The sequence below is a fragment of the Trachurus japonicus genome, chromosome 4 (assembly GCF_045865225.1).
Source record: "Trachurus japonicus isolate A0001 chromosome 4, Traja_1.0".
Taxonomy (NCBI): domain Eukaryota; kingdom Metazoa; phylum Chordata; class Actinopteri; order Carangiformes; family Carangidae; genus Trachurus; species Trachurus japonicus.
Window position 1 is genome coordinate 33,682,738 of NC_140910.1, and position 19,025 is coordinate 33,701,762.

Consider the following 19,025-nt stretch of genomic DNA (forward strand, 5'->3'; position numbering starts at 1 on the left):
CTAATCTCATTCTACCTAAAATAAGTATATTTATACATATACATACATAGTTATACATAAAAAGTAGCTTGTTTTTAGACACTTTTTTACTTCTTTCAAGCAGATTTTCACTTGAAATAAGTAGAAAAATCAGATAATGGAGCAAGTTTTTCTTTCTTACTAGAAGCACAAAAAACCTGCTTTCACTGGCAGATTTTTCTACTTATTTCAAGTGAGAATTAGTTTGAAACAAGTGAAAATGATCTAAAAACAAGTTAATTTTTTAGGTGATGAGTCTTATTTAAAGTGGAAAGTGTTTAGTTTTGACTAGAAATGAGACATTTTGACAAGAAAGAAGACAAATATTCTTGGAAAGAGTTTGAGTTTTTGCAGTGCACACACACATACACACACACACACATACACACACACGATTGAATAAATAGACAACATCTCAAAATCTTACCAAGAATATTTGTCTTTTTTCTAGTCAAAACTAATCTCATTATACCTAAAATAAGTATATTTATACATATACATACATAGTTATACATTAATAAAATAGCTTGTTTTTAGACATTTTTTCCCCTTACTTATTTCAAGCCTATTTTCACTTGAAATAAGTAGAAAAATCTGACAGTGAGAATTGAAACAAGTGAAAATGATCTAAAAACAAGTCTTATTTTAAGTGGAAAGAGATTAGTTTGAATAGAAATGAGACATTTTGACAAGAAATAAGACAAATATTCTTGGAAAGAGTTTGATGTCGTACCTGGTTCCTGGTCTCGCTCTCCCTGATCTTGGCCTGCAGGGATCGAACCTGGTCCTGGGCCTTCTGCAGCTCGCCGACGCACTGACCGGCCGCGCTCTCATAGTGACTCAGCTGATCCTGCTGCTCGTCAATCAACCGCTGAAACACACACACACACACACACACACACACACACACACGTCATGAGTTAAAACAAATGGAAATATAATAAAATAACATATAATCTATAATAAAATATCAACATCGAGTCAATTAAACAGTTTCAAGTTTTAAAGCGTGCATTTTTGGAAATATTGTAGAGATATTTCTGGGAAAAAAATGGTACAATTTCTCCAAAAACATTTAAATATTTCTAGTGGTAAAAATTCTCAAAAAAAAAAAAAAAAAAAGTTAAAAAGAATTCTAGAAAAAAGTGGTAAAATTTCTCAAAAAAAAAAAAAAAAAGTTAAAAAAAATCTTCTAAAAAAAAGTGGTAAAAAAAAGGTTGTTTTTTTTAATTCTAGAAAATTTGTGAAATTTCTAAAAAAAAGTTGAAAAAAATTCTAGAAAAAAGTGGTAAGATCTCTCTCCAAAAAAAAAAGTTAAAAATCTTCTAGAAAAAAGTGGTAAAAAAAGGTTGTTTTTTTTAATTCTAGAAAAATTGTCAAATTTCTTAAAAAAAGTTGAAAAAAAATCTAGAAAAAAGTGGTAAAAAGTTTGTCTTTTTTAATTCTAGAAAAAATGGTAAAATTTCTTTAAAAAAAAATCTAGAAAAAAGTGTAAAATTTCTAAAAATAAATAAAAAAATAAAGTGGTAAAAATCCCCCCCCCCCCAAAAAAAGGGTTAAAAATTCTACAAAAAGTGGTCAAATTTCAAGAAAAAGTTCCTCTTTAAGCACTTTTGCCTAAACTCCTCTGTGTCACACACACACACACACACGTCATGAGTTAAAACAAATGTAAATATAATAAAATAAAATATAATCTATAATAAAACATCCACATCGAGTCAAACAAACAGTTTAAAGTTTGTGTTTTTGTCCCGAGATGAAACGCTGAGTCATGGTTAGTGTGCAGCAGAGTGCAGAGTGATGATGTCATCTCGCCGCTGGATGGACGGATGACTTCCTGGTGGGGAAGCAGCTGTTGCCACGGCAGCACGCTGTTGACTTCCTTTGTTTTTGTTTTGATTGGCGCCGCGTAGCGAGGTGATGTCACTCCCCCCGGACCCCCCGGACCCCCTCAAGGACGTTAGTATTAGTCATGTGTGTGTGTGTGTGTATGTGTATGTGTGTGTGTGTGTGTGTGCGTGCGTGCGTGCGTGTGTGTGTGTGTGTGTGTGTGTGTGTGTGTGTGTGTGTGTGTGTGTGCAGCTGTTTCGGTTAACGAGCAGCGAAGGCGTCGCAGCAACGAGTAACTGATGTTTTAGTTTATTGATCCTATGAGTTCCTGGTTAGCGACCGGTTCAGTCCTGGTTATAGAGACAGTTAGAAAAGATTCATTAGCTGAAGCTTCGTTTAAACACAGCGCCGCCTGCTGGTCAGTAGGTGAAGTGCAGCGCTGCATTAAAGGAAACTCTACTATTATTTTTATACTAATGAGGACTTTCATAGTTATTACTCTAAAAACAACCAACAATGTGCAACTAGAAACATATTTAAATTATCGAAATAATGTTAATGTTATCAAGGCCAATGCTGCCTACAATACTGATGAAGATGGAGAAGAAGGTGAAGAAGAGGAGGTATCTAATGTTTGTTACGGTCGTCCAATCAAACGGCCTAATCAAGCTGTAACCATAGAAACCTTTTATCTTTATGTGACTGTAAACTGCTGACCAGAGATGGACAGAGTACTCGACCCCAGTACTTGAGCAAGAGCAGGGCCGTTGTCTAGGGGAGAAAGGTGATGATAACTCTAGGGGCCCATAAAAAACCCCAGTAGTCTAATCTTTGTATGACTGATTTATTCTGCATACGACCCTGACTAATACTCATAGTAATGCTGCATTAGCATCAAAACAAAGAAGGCTAAATAAGAAATGATAATACATACAGTACGTAGTCTATGAAAAAAAGTGGAAAAGTCGGGGGGCAGGGGCCCACTTTAGTATACTTTCAGGGGGCCCAGCATTCCTAGCAACGGCCCTGAGTAAGAGTACAAATACTACTGGTCAAAATTTACTCCGTTACAAGTAAAAGTAGCTCAGTCGACATGTTACTCCAGTAAGAGTAAAAAAGTACTTGCTTTTAAAGGTACTTACTTAAATGTACTCTAAGTAAAAGTCAGAGTCAGAGTAAATGTCTTATTGTTCACATCAATGAATGACTCTAATAGTTTGTAAATGAATGTAAGGAGCTTTTAACTCTTGTTAGTGAGAATGAACTCTTTGCTGCTCAGCTGCACTGATGTGCTGCTTTTAGGGGTTAGGGTTTCCTTCACAGACAAACACAGCTGCTGTCCAATAGGATTTTAGAAAAAGACCTGAAAGTAACCAGTACTTTTCAGCCGTACTACTAATTAACTCCAGTAAAAGTACTAATATTTGTCTTGGAAATGTATTCAAGTAAGAGTAATAAGTACTTAAGTACAGTACTGAAGTAAATTTACTCCATTACTGTCCACCACTGCTGCTGACGGACACTGATCCTGGATCATCATCGTCCTTGCTCCTCCATTAACATCACAATAAGAAGTTATGAGGCTGGATCAGCTCCGCACGGAGGCTCGACTGCTGGGAGACTGTCTCTACGGCAACGGAGGCGTTGCTAGGATACTGACGAGGAAGGGGAATTTAACCCCCCTCTCCTCCTCCTCCACTCCACTCCTCTCCTCCCTGAGAGGGTAATCAAGGCTCTGAGAGCGTTCAGACGGAGCAGAACCGAGTCAGAACCTGTTGCTATGGAGACGTGGTGATGGTGATGATGATGAGATCTGTGGTTCGGTTTCTAAAAGATTCAGATCAGTGCCACTTTGAAGAACTCATAACGTTTAGATTTAGAGGTTTACGTTACAGGGCAGATTAGATTTGGTTGATTCAGTTTTTCCAACTGTTTCCTCACAAAGGAACTGATTAGTGATTACATCCCAGGGGTCAAAGGTCAAAGATCAAGAACACGGTGACCTCATAGTGAAAACAGAATAAAGCCTGATGTCTAAAGGAAGTCCCATCAGCATCTGGGACAATCGTTCACTGTGACTCCAGGATGATTAAACAGATTAAAGCCGCGGTAAACAACAGAAACAGAGAAAAAGACAGAGTTGTGTTCAAACTCCAAACTAGAGACTAGGCACATTTTGATTTTTTTTTCTGACCGATGATAACCGACGCTCGTTAGCCGATAAGATTGAACCAATAGTATTAATCGGTCACAGTTAAACGGTTGATCATGTGCATCCCTGACTCAGACGTTCCCACTCTGGGACCCGTTTCCACCACTCGAAAACGCTGTTTCCGTCTGGACGAAACGCTGAATCGATATAAAACTTATGCAGATTCACTGAAAGCGTTTGGCTCTGAATCCTGGTCATCAAAGGTCAGAGGTCAGAGGTCAAAGGTCACCTCATAACAATTCTGACTAAATCTCCTGTGGTTGGTCGTAGTTGGACGTAGCAGCGGAGGGATACGAGGCGCTCGGACGTCGCTGGTCGGTCGGTCGGTCGTGGGAACTAACTCTAGCCTCTCGCGGAAATGCATTTCATTTCATTCTGAGGGAGAGTCTGGCCTCATCCCCCCTGTCAGCGTTTGGGGTGTTGACAGACAACCCCATTCAGCCAATCAGCAAGTTGGTGTAGTGACGGGGCTTTGCACCAGTCGGTCCCTGATTGGCCAACATGCTGATTGGCTCGGCCTTCTGAGGGTTTCAGGCCAAACGCTTACAGCGGGGATGAGGCCAGATAAGACTCTCCTGAGAAATGAAATGAAATGAAATGAAATGCATTTCCGAGAGCAGCTGGTTTACGAGGCTAAATCAAGGGGGCAGTTGTCGGTCTGAGAAGTGAAGTCACTTCCGCGTTCAACAAGCTGCAATCCTCTCTTCTTCCTCTGGGGGCTGGTGTCAGAAGGGAGCAACTCCAATTGAGCCCCATGTTAAAATAGCCGATTTTACAGCTTAAAAAAACATATTTACAGCCTGGTACATCTTATTTCTTTGGTCTCAACCGATAGTTTCTACCCCGAGGCCAGTGGGCGGGCCCTCGGCCGGCTAACCGCCACACCTCTCCAAATATGGCAGTAGAATCCAACATGGCGCGGTTCAAACCCCCGTAGTAGCGGCACAAAACAGACTCCCCCAAACCAATGGGTGACGTCACGGTGCTACGGCCATTCTTTTTACAGGCTATGGTCTAAACTAACTACCTGCTGGAAGCGAAACGGGCCACAGGGGACGTAGTCGTCCAGCCACTGCTCCTCCAGCCGGTCCAGCTCCTCCTGCAGCTGCTGCTGGGGGTCAGAGGTCATCACCAGCTCTGGGACCGACCTCAGCGGGGCCGACAGCGCCAGCGAGGAGGAGAAGGAGGAGGAGGAGAGAGCTCCGAGGCCTTCTGGCTGCAGTCTGGTCTTGGTTTGGTTGTGCAGCAGCAGGACGGGGATGCGGCTGCCGGGCCGAGGCCTCAGCGGCCGGTGGCGGCGCTGGAGCTCCCAGCTCCTCAGGAGGCTCAGCGCCGACCGCAGCCCAGAGAGGAGGCTCTCGGCTGGGGCTCGGTCCCCAGAGACGTCCCCTCTCCTCCCTGGAGCTTCATCTACCTCTGCTTCTGCTTCTCGCTCTGCTTCTGCTTCTTCCCCAGAGACCTCCCTTCTCCTCCCTGGAGCTTCTTCTGCTTCTGCTTCTTCTCGTTCCTTCTCTGCTTCTGCTTCTGGTTCGTGTTCTTCTGGCTCTTTGTGTTTCACAGCGGAGCAGCTCACGTCCACGGCCGTATCTAGAGACTCGACAGAAGACGCTGGACTGGGACTCGTCCGGTCACACGTCTCTATCTCCGCTGTTTTATCAGCATCTTTAGTGGCATCTTCTTCCTCCACCTCTTCCTCCTCCTCCTCTGTTGCCATGGCGCTGCTGCTGCTGCTAGTGGCGCTAGCACTAGCGGTGTTGGCAGAGTAGCGTGTGGACGGACCGCAGGACGTGCTCCTCCGTCCCGTCCCGACGACCACCCGGCGAGGAACCTTACACACCGCCTCGTAGTCCGAGTCGGCCACACGGAGCGCCGCGCAGCCACGGCAACGCCTCGGCTTCTGGCCCGGGGTGATGGAGTCTCCTCCTCCTCCTCCTCCTCCTCCTCCTCCTCCTGTGCAATGATGATGATGATGATGCTGCTGCTGGTTCTGGTTCTGGTCCAGATCGTCGTCTTTATCCGCCCACGACTCGTACACGGAGTAGGTCAGATCATCTTGGATCATGTCGGAGTATCTCGCATCCTGCAGCGCCGATAAATCCACCACAGCAGTGATATCGGACACAATCGGTGCCGATGATGATAGTGGTTCTGGTTCTGGTGCAATTCCTCCTCCTCCTCCTCCTCCTCCTCCCTCCTCCTCCTCCTCCTCCTCCTCTGCGTTGTTCCTGCGGTACAGCGCGGCGATGCAGAGCCGCAGCCGGTGCTTCTCCAGCAGCAGCTTGTGCAGCCGCTCCAGCGACAGCGCCTCCACGCGCGCCACCACCGTGTCGAAGCGGTACATCCGCTCCAGCATGAAGCAGCACTTGGAGCAGGCGAACTCGCCGCCGTTGCCATGGTGACGGTCGCCGTGGCCGCTACGTGTCAGCTGGCGGCCCAGCGCGTGCGACAGCAGCACCTGCAGGTTGAGTTTGGCCGCCGGGTGGAAGATCCACCGCCGCTGGTTCCCAAGCAGCTCGCGGCCGCAGATACGACACAACGACTCAGAGGACGAGGACTTCATCTTGGCTGCTGCTGCTGCTGCTGATGCCGTGGTCGCGGTCGCCACGACGTCCAGCATCTTCAGCAGCTGAGTCTGTTCAGGTGAGCGCTTTAAATTTAGATATTAAAAACCCTCCTGTTGTCGTCCGGGGTCAAGGAAGAAAGGATGGAAGGAAAGAAGGAAGGAAGGAAGGAAGGAAGGACAAAGGGAAAGAAAGAAGGAAGGAAGGAAGGAAGGACAAAGGGAAAGATGGGAGGAGAGAAGGAAGGGGAAAAGGAAGGAAAGATAGAAGGAGGGAGGGAACAGATTCGTTCAAGGAAGGAAGAAGGGAAAGAAGGAAGGGAAAAGGGAAGGAAAGAAAGATGGAGGGAGGGAACAGATTGGGTCAAAAAGGAAGGAAGAAGTAAGGACGAAGGAAAGGGAAGGAAGGAAGGAAGGAAGGAAGGGAAAAGGATTGTGGAAAGAAGGAAGGGGAAAAGGAAGGAAAGAAAGATGGAGGGAGGGAACAGATTGGGCCAAAAAGCAAGAAAGAAGGGAAGGACGAAGGGAAGGAAGGAAGGGAAGAAGGAAGGGAAAAAGGAAAGAAAGAAAGATGGAGGGAGGGAACAGATTCGTTCAAGGAAGGAAGAAGGGAAAGAAGGAAGGGGAAAGGAGAAGGAAAGAAAGATGGAGGGAGGGAACAGATCGTCAATTGGATCAAAAGAGGAAGGAAGAAGGGAAGGAAGGAAGGAAGGAAGGAAAGAAGGAAGGGAAAAGGATTGTGGAAAGAAGGGAGGGAGAAAGGAAGGAAAGAAGGAAGGATGGAGGAAGGGAACAGAAGGACGACAAACAGGATTAAAACTTGATGAAGATGTGATGAAGAAGCTGCATCAACAGCAGCAGCAGATCTCGTCGTCGTCGGGTCTCGTTGACATGACAACGCGATCGGAGCGGATGTGATGTGCGCGTGTCTCACACTGTCTCACACTTTCACTTCCTCCGTGCACGCGCTGCCTGCCAGACTGACTCAGGCGTAACTCCACTGGGGCGTGTTGTTACCACCAGGCTCGATTCCGGCCCCGTTGTCGCTGCTCCGCTTCACTCCGACTCATTTAAACCAAAGACGTCTTTTTAAAACATGACAGCATCTTTATCTTCCTTTTCCTCCTCCTCTTCCTCCCTTCGTTCCGCAGCGGCCGTCTCCTCCTCCTCCTCCTCCTCCTTCTCCTCCGTTATAATCCGAACACGAACACGGATTTTTCCAGAAAGAGGCTGTAAAAGACCGGATTCGGATTCATTCCTGGTCGACTTCTCCGCTGGAGGATCTGGTCCGTGGACCGGTCGGTGCCGCTCCGTCTCCCCGGGATCAGAGCTCCGAGCCCCGGCCTGAGGATGCAGAATCCACCGGTCTCAGTCCGACTCGAGCTGAGCTGAGCTGAGAGAGGCAGCAGAGAGGAGGAGGCGACGTTGACAGAAACCAAAGATCCTCTATGCAGCAGAAGAGGTATCACTCCGCGCCGCGTTAACTAGTCCCCTCCAGTCTGCAGGATGTGCACTTTGATTAAAGCCCAGTTACTGTAATGCGGATTATTGAGAATTGATTATTGATTATTGATTATTGATGGGAAGAGTTCACATGATGTTCTTATTATTTTTCATTTAAATTAATTATATTAGGCTAATTATCCCTGGAGTTGGACTAGGCTACAGTGTTTTTAGGTTTTTAGTCAATGTTCAAATTAGGGCCAATGCCGTGAATTTGTGGAAATGTTGTTGAGAAAATTCTGGAAAAAATACTTTTATTAGGAGAAAGTGATACATTTAAAAAAAAAAAAAAGTTAAATATTTTCTCAAACATTTCTCAAAAAAGTGGTAAAATGTTCAAAAAGTTTTTATTTTTATTTTTTTATTGTAGAAGAATAGCATATAGTTGTTTTCTATTTATGTAATTTTTTAAATCACAGCAGGGAACAGATTTTGTTAACATATATTTACATAGTGCATTTCACTCCTTACTTTCTTTCTTTAGGCTACTTATCATGTAGCCTAGGAGTGAATCTCCCATAAGTGGGATCAATAAAAAGTCTCATGTTATGTAAAATCTGATTATTACAGTCTAACTCTATTAATAATTTTTTTATTAGGCTATATTTATTATTACGGATGATCAAGATTATTCTGTGAAATCAATAACGTAAAAAACACAAAAAAGTCACATTTTTTATTATTTTAATCATGATTATTATTGTTATGAGTCACTGATCTCATCATGTAAAAAGCTGTGAAACTGCATGAAGAGCAGGTTCAGGTTTATAATCTACGGAAGCTGAGAAGGACCACACTCACCTACTGTATACTCCTTCTAATATATTTACACACTGACATCTAGAGTCAGATGAGACTGAATTAAAACAGGTTGAAGCTCATTGTCTGAATGAACACGTGAGGAAAGAGGCGTTGGTTTTGCAGCTTTTGCAGCTTTTGAATCTGTGAAAATCTTTGCAACATCAGCAAAGAAGGTCTAGCCTATTAATTATCTCACCTATCTTTGGAAAAAGAAAATAGGCCATAACTTCCTCTTGATATTGTCTCGTTAATATGAATCATAATTGATCTTGAGATAGATAATGAGTTTAACAATATAACTTTATGTTTCTGGTCTCTGGTATCGGTGTGGGAGTGAGACGTCTCACCGTCACTCAGACTGAACCATCTTTCTGGCCTTTAACTCTAACTCAGTTTGTTCTGTGGAAACGAGCTGAATCAGTTTTTACTCAACAGATTAAAGGAGCAGTCAGTCACAGAGAGAGAGGGAAGAGTTTCCTTTTGGATCAGAGGTGTTTGTTCCTTTAAAGGGATAGTTCAACATTTTGTCAAATTGTCCCATTGCCATATAGTCCCTATAGTCATAGCAGTAGGTTTGTTACTCTTTAATTGTCAGTGCAATTGCTCAGAGCTACGCTACGGAGGCTCATTATGGGATTTCTTGGTTTCCCTCATCATCAAACTCATCAAATACACAATCCAACAACTCCACAACGCTCTGGTGGACAAGTTGTGAGCTGCACATTCACCACGCTATGAGATAATAACACAACGTTACCACACAGAGTTGTTTTAGAGGGAAATTCATGCAAAACAGCTGATGCACGTTGCCTTCAGGGACAGTTTTTCATCAGCAGTCTCTGTATTTCCCTCTACAACAACTCTGTGTGGTGGCTGTGTGGTTTGATGATGAGGGAAACCAAGCAATCCCATAATGAGCCTCCGTAGCGTAGCTCTGAGCAGCTCACGGCTCTGCTCCGCCGTTCTAAAAACAGCTTGCACCGACAATTTAAGGTAACAAACCTACTGCTATGACTATAGGGATTATGGCAATGGGGCCAATTTGACAAAATGCCGAACTATCCCTTTAAGATGATGAAACTTATCTGTGAAAATCAGTTTCAGAAATAATCAATAATCTGAAAGTTTTCAGCAAAAAGCTTTTTTTTCTCCACTTAATTTATTGGTTTAAGCTCCAGTTTTGATTTCTTGTTTCCTGAACACAAATGTTTGACGTGATGTCATGGTGATGTCATAGTGATGTCATAGTGATGTTTTGCAGCTGATGAAACACTGAGCATGTTTAAATACAGAACAACAACAAAAAAACACTGTGGGTGCAGGAAAACAGTGTTTTTTTACAGTCTGTGTTTGCTTTGGATACCTGTCAGTCACGGGTGTGTGTTCAGTATAATATACAGCACACACACACAGACACACACACACATACACACACACACACACACACACACTGTGTAACTGTGTATTTGACCCGCTAATGAAAAGTCAAAGTGCTGATATTCTGTTATTTTTTCTTTGTTTTCTTTGGTTCAGTTCAAAATGAAACTCTCTCTGTTTCCATGAAGCTGGTTTGTGTCACAGCAGAGTGTGTGTGTGTGTGTGTGTGTGTGTGTGTGTGTGTGTGTGTGTCTCTCTGTGTGTGTGTGTGTGTGTGTGTGTGTGTGTGTGTGTGCAGGGTGTGAACAGCTCTGACTGTTTCTCATCAGCTTCATTAAACGCTCAGTGTGGAATGAGTTCATGCCTTTTCCCAGGGGGGAGGGGGAGGGGGAGAGTCTCATTTTCCTGCACTTTCAGTGTCAGTGAATCACTCGTCGCTCTTTAAACAAAAAAAAAACAATGCCATTGACACAGTTTACACATAGTTAAACCATTAAACTTCCTGTCGACCTTTGACCTGCAGTCACATGACTTGATATCAGAACCACGATGAGAAACAGCACTAATGATTCATTTTTTACTCCGTTTTTTATCAGTTTTATATTCAAACGTCTGTGTTCTTCACTGAACTTTGACTCAAAACCAAGATATATCTGATAAATTAGGTCAATTCACTATAAAATCCCATAAACGTGTAAAAGTTGACTTGTGAGATGCACTTATTGTATTTATGTCCTGGGACTCCGGATGGAAATTAGCATCGATGCTATAATCCGGCACATTTACATGTTTCTTATACAGTATGTACATTGATGTGCGATGTCCCAGTCAAATAAACAAATAAAGTAAAGTAAAGTAAAGTACTTGTTTGGTTTTATATAAATATATATATATATATATATATATATATATATACACACACAAGCTGCATCTCTATAAATTAGAATAAAAGTTTATTTATGTCAGTAATTCAATTCAAAAAGTGAAACTAATACATGACATAGATCCATTACACACAGATTTAATTGAAATGATTGTGGTTTACATTTATAAAAAGGACTTAAGATTCAGTGTCTTCAAAAAACTGAATTTTACAAAAGACCAATTAAAAAAGTATTTTTAATATAGAAATGTCTCAATCTATATGCACCCAACACTGGAAATGGACGTATCATTTATTGAGATGCACCTGGCTTTATATAGATATATTTACTACAGGGGTTCTCCACTAGTCTCACTCTGGGCTCCACATTGTCCCATGGTCATTAAGTCACGACCCACTTTTATAGAATTCAAACCAAGAATTTTTTTTTTAAGCCTTTAAAAACTCATTTAGCTCTTTATTGAGCAAAGTGCATTTTCAGAGCACATGAATGAAACTGAGGAGTTACCATGACAACTGCATGTACGGAAGTGAATAAAATAATATCAAACTGCACAAAATGGAGACCAACAAAACGATATATTTGACTTCTAATGCATCTCTGCATTCAGAGCATGTTCACAAAAGTGAATAAATATCAAATTGCACAAAATAAAGACCCACAAAACAAAACAAGATTCACTGCATTCAGGCCACATTAATAAGAAACTGATATCTTTGCATTCAGAGCAAATGGAGCAAATAATAAGAAAGTGAGGAGCAGCATTACAACTGCATGTGTTCACGTGTCTCGTGTGTCTTTCAAAATAAGTTATTTTTCAAAATAAAAGACATGTCCAACATCAGATGTGCATTAAATATAATTTACGTTTTTGACCAGCTGTCTGTGACCCATCCAGAACGGGTCTAGACCCACCGGTTGAGAACCACTGATTTACTATATACCTAGATGTACTGTATATATATGTACATGTATGTATATGTATATATATATACATGTTTGCATATGTTTCTGTGCGTGTGTATTGATACTTCATGGCAAACAGAGGGAGGACAGAAGTTTGATGATACTGTAGCTACAGGATGTTTTTCTGATGATAAAGTGTGAATCTTATCTTTGTGATTGTTTTTAAATAATTGAAGGAAACACACACACACGCACACGCACACACACTCCTCTTTTTCTATTGGTCCTGATGTGGTATTTTGTTTTAAATGCACTTACTCCTCATCAGTTCTTTAAACACTCTGTGACTCTGACTGATGATGAGCTGCAGGAAGTCAAACTGACTCTGTGTTTGTGAACGTTGTGGTTTCTGCTGCAGTGGACGATGATTTATGTAACCTGAACTTCTGTTTGTATTTTATTTTATTTTATTTTATTTTTCGTCTTTTCTTTTCTTTTTTTCTTTTCTCTTTCTTTCCAACATGAGTTCTACACACGAGAGTTCGATGATGAAGCTCAGACACTGCAGTTTCCCACAGATCCACCTCGGCTCTTCACCCGCCGTCTTTCATCACTGGATGTGTTGTTGACATGAGAGAGGCCTGTGTGTGTGTGTGTGTGTGTGTGTGTGTGTGTGTGTGTGTGAGAACCACCTTTCTGGCCCCTGACTCGTGTCCACATCCGTCTTCCCGCTACAAGACTCTGGAGACACGACACCAAAACACCGATCGGCCGGAATGAGGCTCGCAATCAAAACTCAATTAATCCTAATCAGAGATAAGTGAAGGAACGAACGCTGCTGCTGCTGCTGCTGACAGACGGAGAGACGGCGCCCGCTGTTTACTCCCCCCAGAGTGGCAGAAACAGAGAGGGGGGGGTGAGCTGAGGGTGCTGAGATCTCTAATATCAGAGAGAGGAAGACGACCACTGCTGCTGCAAAGGATGATGGGAGATACACTGCAAAAACTCAAAATCTTACCAAGAATATTTGTCTTATTTCTAGTCAAAACAAATCTCATTCTACCTAAAATAAGACTCATCACATTAAAAAGCAGCTTGTTTTTAAGACTTTTTTTTTTACTTTTTTCAAACATATTTTCACTTGAAATAAGTAGGAAAATCTGACAGTGGAGCAAGTTTTTCTTTCTTATTACAAGCACAAAAAAAACTTGCTTTCACTGGCAGATTTTTCTACTTATTTCAAGTGAAAATTAGTTTGAAACAAGTGAAAATGATCTAAAAACAAGTTAATTTTTAGGTGATGAGTCTTATTTTAAGTGGAAAGAGTTTAGTTTTGACTAGAAATGAGACATTTTGACAAGAAATAAGACAAATATTCTTGGAAAGATTTTGAGTTTTTGCCGTGTAGGATTTAGACAGGATTTCAGCTCCATGTGTCCCTTGTCTCTAGTTCTAGATCAGAGCCTCCGACCCGGTGTCCCAGCTCTCGTCTCCATGGCGACACCGCCACACAAATATTTGTTCTGAGACTGAAGAACATTACTTTTTTAGTCGATGTAATATGTTCAAATTAGGGCCAATGGCGTGAATTTGTGGAAATATTGTTGAGAAAATTCTGGAAAAAATACTTTTTTAAGAGAAAGTGATAAAAAAAAAAGTTCTAGAAAAAAGTGGTAAGAATTCTAAAAAAAAAAAAAAAAAAAAGTAAAATATTTTCACAAAAATTTACGTTACCACACAGAGTTGTTTTAGAGGGAAATACATGCAAAACCGCTGATGCACGTTGCCTTCAGGGACAGTTTTTCATCAACAGTCTCTGTATTTCCCTCTAAAACAACTCTGTGTGGTAACGTTGTGTTATTATCTCATAGCGTGGTGAATGTGCAGCTCACAACTTGTCCACCAGAGCGTTGTGGAGTTGTTGGATTGTGTCTTTGATGAGTTTGATGATGAGGGAAACCAAGAAATCCCATAATGAGCCTCCGTAGCGTAGCTCTGAGCAGCTCACGGCTCTGCTCCGCCGTTCTAAAAACAGCTTGCACCGACAATTAAAGGTAACGAACCTACTGCTATGACTATAGGGATTATGGCAATGGGCCAATTTGACAAAATGTTGAACTATCCCTTTAGGGGGGAATCCCAATTTAACTCGTGTGTTTGGGAACATTGTAGATCATTAGCAGCTTTTCAGCGCCTTGTGAATCAGTTTCCTTCTGTGTTTATTTGTGTCTGCTGTGTTTTCAGTGAGGATGAACTCTGTTTGAAAGAGATTTGTAATAAATAAAGTTCTATAAAGGTCAAACAAAGAATAAAAATAAAGATGTTGTGAGTCAGTGTCTTCAGGTCCAGACGGAGAGAGAGAGACTCTGGTTTCACTTCAGAGGTTAAAAATGACTTTATTAGATGATGATACTTTATTTTAAGAGGAGCTGAACGATGTGCTTCAAGAAATTAAATATCTAATGGTCTATGAAATACGACGGAGTATTACAGTAGGGCCACACTGACAAATAAAAAAATCACATGACTTTTTTCTCATAGGAAATGTACAACTTTATTCTCATAAATGTACGACTTTATTCTCATAAATGTACGACTTTACAGTATTCTTGTAAATTTATGACTTTATTCTTGTAATGTTATGACTTTTTTCTCATAGGAAATGTACGACTTTATTCTCGTGAATGTACGGCTTTATTCTTGTCTATGTACGACTTTATTCTCGTAATGTTATGACTTTTTTCTCATAGGAAATGTACGACTTTATTCTCGTAAATGTTCGACTTTATTCTCATAAATGTACGACTTTATTCTCATAAATGTACGACTTTATTCTCGTAAATTTACAACTTTATTCTTGTAATGTTATGACTTTTTTCTCGTAGGAAATGTACAACTTTATTCTCGTAAATTTACGACTTTATTCTCGTGTATGTACGACTTTATTCTCGTAATGTTATGACTTTTTTCTCGTAGGAAATGTACGACTTTATTCTCGTAAATTTATGACTTTATTCTCGTGTATGTACGACTTAATCCTCGTTATGTTAGGACTTTTTTCTCGAAGGAAATGTACGACTTTATTCTCGTAAATTTACGACTTTATTCTCGTAAATTTATGACTTTATTCTCGTAAATGTTCGACTTTATTCTTGTAATGTTATGACTTTTTTCTTGTAGGAAATATACAACTTTATTCTCGTAAATGTACGACTTTATTCTCATAAATTTATGACTTTATTCTCGTAAATTTACGACTTTATTCTCGTAAATTTACGACTTTATTGTCGTAATGTTATGACCTCTTTCTCATAGGAAATGTACGACTTTATTCTCGTAAATGTACGACTTTATTCTCGTAAATGTACAACTTTATTCTCGTAAATGTTCGACTTTATTCTCGTAAATTTACGACTTTATTCTCATAAATGTACGACTTTATTCTCGTAAATATACAACTTTATTCTCGTAAATTTACGACTTTATTCTCGTAAATATACAACTTTATTCTCGTAAATTTACGACTTTATTCTCGTAAATGTACAACTTTATTCTCGTAAATGTTCGACTTTATTCTCGTAAATGTACAACTTTATTCTCGTAAATTTACGACTTTATTCTCGTAAATTTACGACTTTATTCTCATAAATGTACGACTTTATTCTCATAAATTTAAGACTTAATCCTCGTAATGTAATAATATTTTTCTCGTAGGAAATGTACAACTTTATTCTCGTAAATGTACAACTTTATTCTCGTAAATGTACGACTTTATTCTCATAATTGTACGACTTTATTCTCGTAAATGTACGACTTTATTCTCATAAATGTACGACTTTTTTCTCGTAAATGTTCGACTTTATTCTCGTAAATTTATGACTTTATTCTCAAAGTTTATTTTTTTGACTTCCCTGTGTTTTCATTTTCTTAACATATTTTCCTTTTCTTTTTAAGTTTTTTCTTTTATTTTCATATCCAGTCAAGATTTTTATTTCTTTTAACTGCGCTGTTAAATTGTTGTTTCTTTTCACACACACACACACACACAAACAGACGGATTATAAGGCCAGAGGAGAATCGAACGCTCAAAAAAGTAAAGAACAGCAGGAGGAAACAAAAGAAAGAGTAGCCTAGCGACCAAAGGAAAAAGAGAAATGAAGGATGTAACATCCTGTGGGAGCGGATGGATCAGTGTGTGTGTGTGTGTAGTTCAGGTGAGCTGACACCGGGTGGTGCTACGTCTCTGTGTGTGAGTGTCAGGGTCACACACAGACACACACACACACACACACACACACACACACACACACACACACACACACAGACACAGACACACACACAGAGCGGTCCTACCTGCATGTGTGTGTGTCTGCGCTGGTCCAGACTCTGTGGAGACAAACAGACTCAGAATCAGCTGATGCACCAGAGTCTTAATTAAAACCAACAGTAAACGATCTGCTGGACGCTCACTGTGACACACACACTCTGCTATTTCCTGCATGTGTGTGTGTGTATGTGTGTGTGTGTGTGTGTTTGTGTGTGTGTGTGTGTGTGTGTGTGCGACTCTGCCAAAGTTCCACTGACCCACATGTGGAGGTAAAAACAGGCCGATACCTCAGTCTGGGGTCTGAGCCAGAACCATAGATATAGTCTACTGTATTCACCTTATGTAGCCCCGCCCACTTTGCCACTTCCGGTTTGGCCGCGATTGTGTTACGACTTCCGGTCAAATGCGGAAGTAAAAACTGATGTAAACAATCGACTGAATTTGCAGTATATTGCGGGACAATTACAATACAGACAATCAAATCAACATGGACAACACTTGAGGGGTGTACTTCGAAGCGAGTTTAGTGGGTTATATTTTATAATTAGGGACTGTTCGTTATTTATCATCAGTGCCACCGGAGGGATTCACGGGACTTTTTTTTTTTTTTACATGACCCCCCTGTCGGAGTCAGTACATTTTAACATGACCCTGCATTAAGCCTTATCAAAAGATACATGACCCCCCCCCCCCCAGCCATCGACACGATCGCATCACGTAGCGCGTGACACTACATTATTTCATTTTGACAACCATGTGTGCAACACCTTCTCATCACAATGCCATTTATCAGCTGTTATTAAAATCCAACTTATCAATAACAGAATCGCGATTTTGGACCAGCTCACATTACACAACAAGCCATTAACAATTAATCCACACTCAAACCGAAGCAACAATAATGTGAACTGCACTCAACAACGTATTATTACAAGGTTTACGACAGATATGATAGACAAAAGTGTGTGTGTGTGTGTGTGTGTGTGTGTGTGTGTGTGTGTGTGTGTGTGTGTGTAAGAAAGAGAGAGAGAGAGAGAGAGAGAGAGAGAGAGTCTGTAACCTGTTAGCTGTTAGCTACCGTAGCTCAGGCGTCGGTCTCCCGTCAGATAAAAGCTACCGTTTATTCCTCAAATGAAGCTCATGAAGTTGAGCCTCTCCGGTACAGTTATCCATCACTGCTGTTGAATTAGCCGCTAAACTGCTGGACGCTAAAACCGAGGGGGCGTCTGTTTGTTTACAATTCACGAAAGCAACGTGAACGTACGTGCTGCTCAGACTATGTAGAGTTACGCAATGAGGCAGGCAGGCAGGCAGCGTAACCTCTGTACGGTACGGAAGTTAAACTCACTCACCCATAAAAGACGTGCTAAGCCGCGGGCGAAACCCTTATTGAGTTCTTGGTGAAGCGGTTAGCATCTTCGCCTGCGGTGCGGGAGACTCGGGTTCGAACCCCACTCAGGGCAGACCAGAGCAATATAAAATAACGTTGTGATTTAGGGGCCGTTACTCTCATTGTCATCAGTGCTTGCAGCTTTGAAATGTCCCGTTTTTGTTTTGTTTTTGTTTTTTTGCGAGCATTGCAGTGTCCTCCAGACAAAATGTTGAATGACCCCCCCTCGCTGACCTTTTTTTTTTAGTGGACCCACCCCTCAACAAAGAATATTATGACATGACCCCCCCCCCATTTTCCTCCGGTGGCCCATTCCATAAATAACGAACGGTCCCTTATATATCTTTTATTGAGTCTAAAGCCAGGCTTTCCTGTACTCTCTCTTTCAACCCAGCTAGATCGCCATGGAAACTTATGGTAACAGATGTTTAGCTCATATATTCAGAGTTTAATCCTAAAATCCTATAAAAGTAGGCTATAAAACACAATTTAAACATGAAAGTTGTTCCTCTAGTTTATTTTGTTTAAATGGATAAAGCTTCATAATTAAAAGTAGCGCAATGTCCAGCTGTCAGAAATTAAAAGCAGCCTCTTATGTGCATTAACAGTGTTGCTTCGGGCTGTGATAGCGGTTCTTTTTTTTTTTTTTAATTCGCTCCTACTCTCCAAACAAGCTGCTCATCTTGGCTGAAATCAGCGGGGACACGGGGATTTATTTAATTATTTTTAACCAGACTCTAGAGTAGATGGAGGTGGGTGCAGGTCGTACAGAGCTCCACACACACTGGGACAGAAGATGAGGTCGATGCTCAACTGCTATAAAAACTCACACGTTTTCTTCCAGTGATTGTAGCTTCCTCTTTATAATGCTCGTCATTTTTTGCAATCGACAACGGGAAAAAAAAACCCGGATTTGCCAACAAGAAACAGCTGAGAACGGACTCAAATAATCAAGCTACTGCTAATGTACTATACGACTTCCGGTCGTCACCGGAAGTTCCAACACAATCTCACAGCGTTCCATTGACTCCATGGTTGCCCCGGAGAATAAGGTGAATATAAGAAGACTAGATGACTCACCCGCCGCTGCTGCCCAATGCCACGGCGTAGCCACACGGCGGCCATCTTGGTAAGGTCAACTCTCTCCCTCAGAGCATTAAGCCTCTGGTGCATGTTCTGCTATAATGACCGATGTCTGAATTCAAAACGGTTTG

At 41.4% G+C, this 19,025-nt stretch overlaps 2 protein-coding genes across 3 annotated transcripts in view; both read right to left on the reverse strand.

The window, feature by feature from the left end:
* LOC146989304 (myomegalin-like) overlaps positions 1 to 19,025 on the reverse strand; it is a 98,250-nt gene that overhangs the window by 69,218 nt on the left and 10,007 nt on the right. For both annotated transcript variants that reach the window (XM_085775248.1, XM_085775247.1), the window contains exons 6-7: positions 16,448 to 16,480; positions 752 to 889 (exon numbers count right to left, since the gene is read on the reverse strand). In XM_085775248.1, coding sequence (XP_085631374.1) covers positions 752 to 889; positions 16,448 to 16,480 — 171 coding nt within the window. The remainder of the gene's footprint in view (positions 1 to 751; positions 890 to 16,447; positions 16,481 to 19,025) is intronic.
* On the reverse strand, positions 3,479 to 6,680 carry LOC146989305 (uncharacterized). The gene is made up of 2 exons (XM_085775300.1): positions 5,091 to 6,680; positions 3,479 to 3,586 (listed from the first exon to the last, which is right to left on the reverse strand). The coding sequence occupies exons 1-2, from the start codon at positions 6,678 to 6,680 to the stop codon at positions 3,479 to 3,481; spliced, it is 1,698 nt and encodes a 565-aa protein (XP_085631426.1).

Coding starts and splice junctions, on each gene's coding strand:
- LOC146989305 (XM_085775300.1), bottom strand. CDS start 6,680: ATGCTGGACGTCGTGGCGACCGCGACCACGGCATCAGCAGCAGCAGCA. Junction 3,587..5,090: donor GCCCGTTTCGCTTCCAGCAG/GTAGTTAGTTTA, acceptor GAACGCTCTCAG/AGCCTTGATTACCCTCTCAG.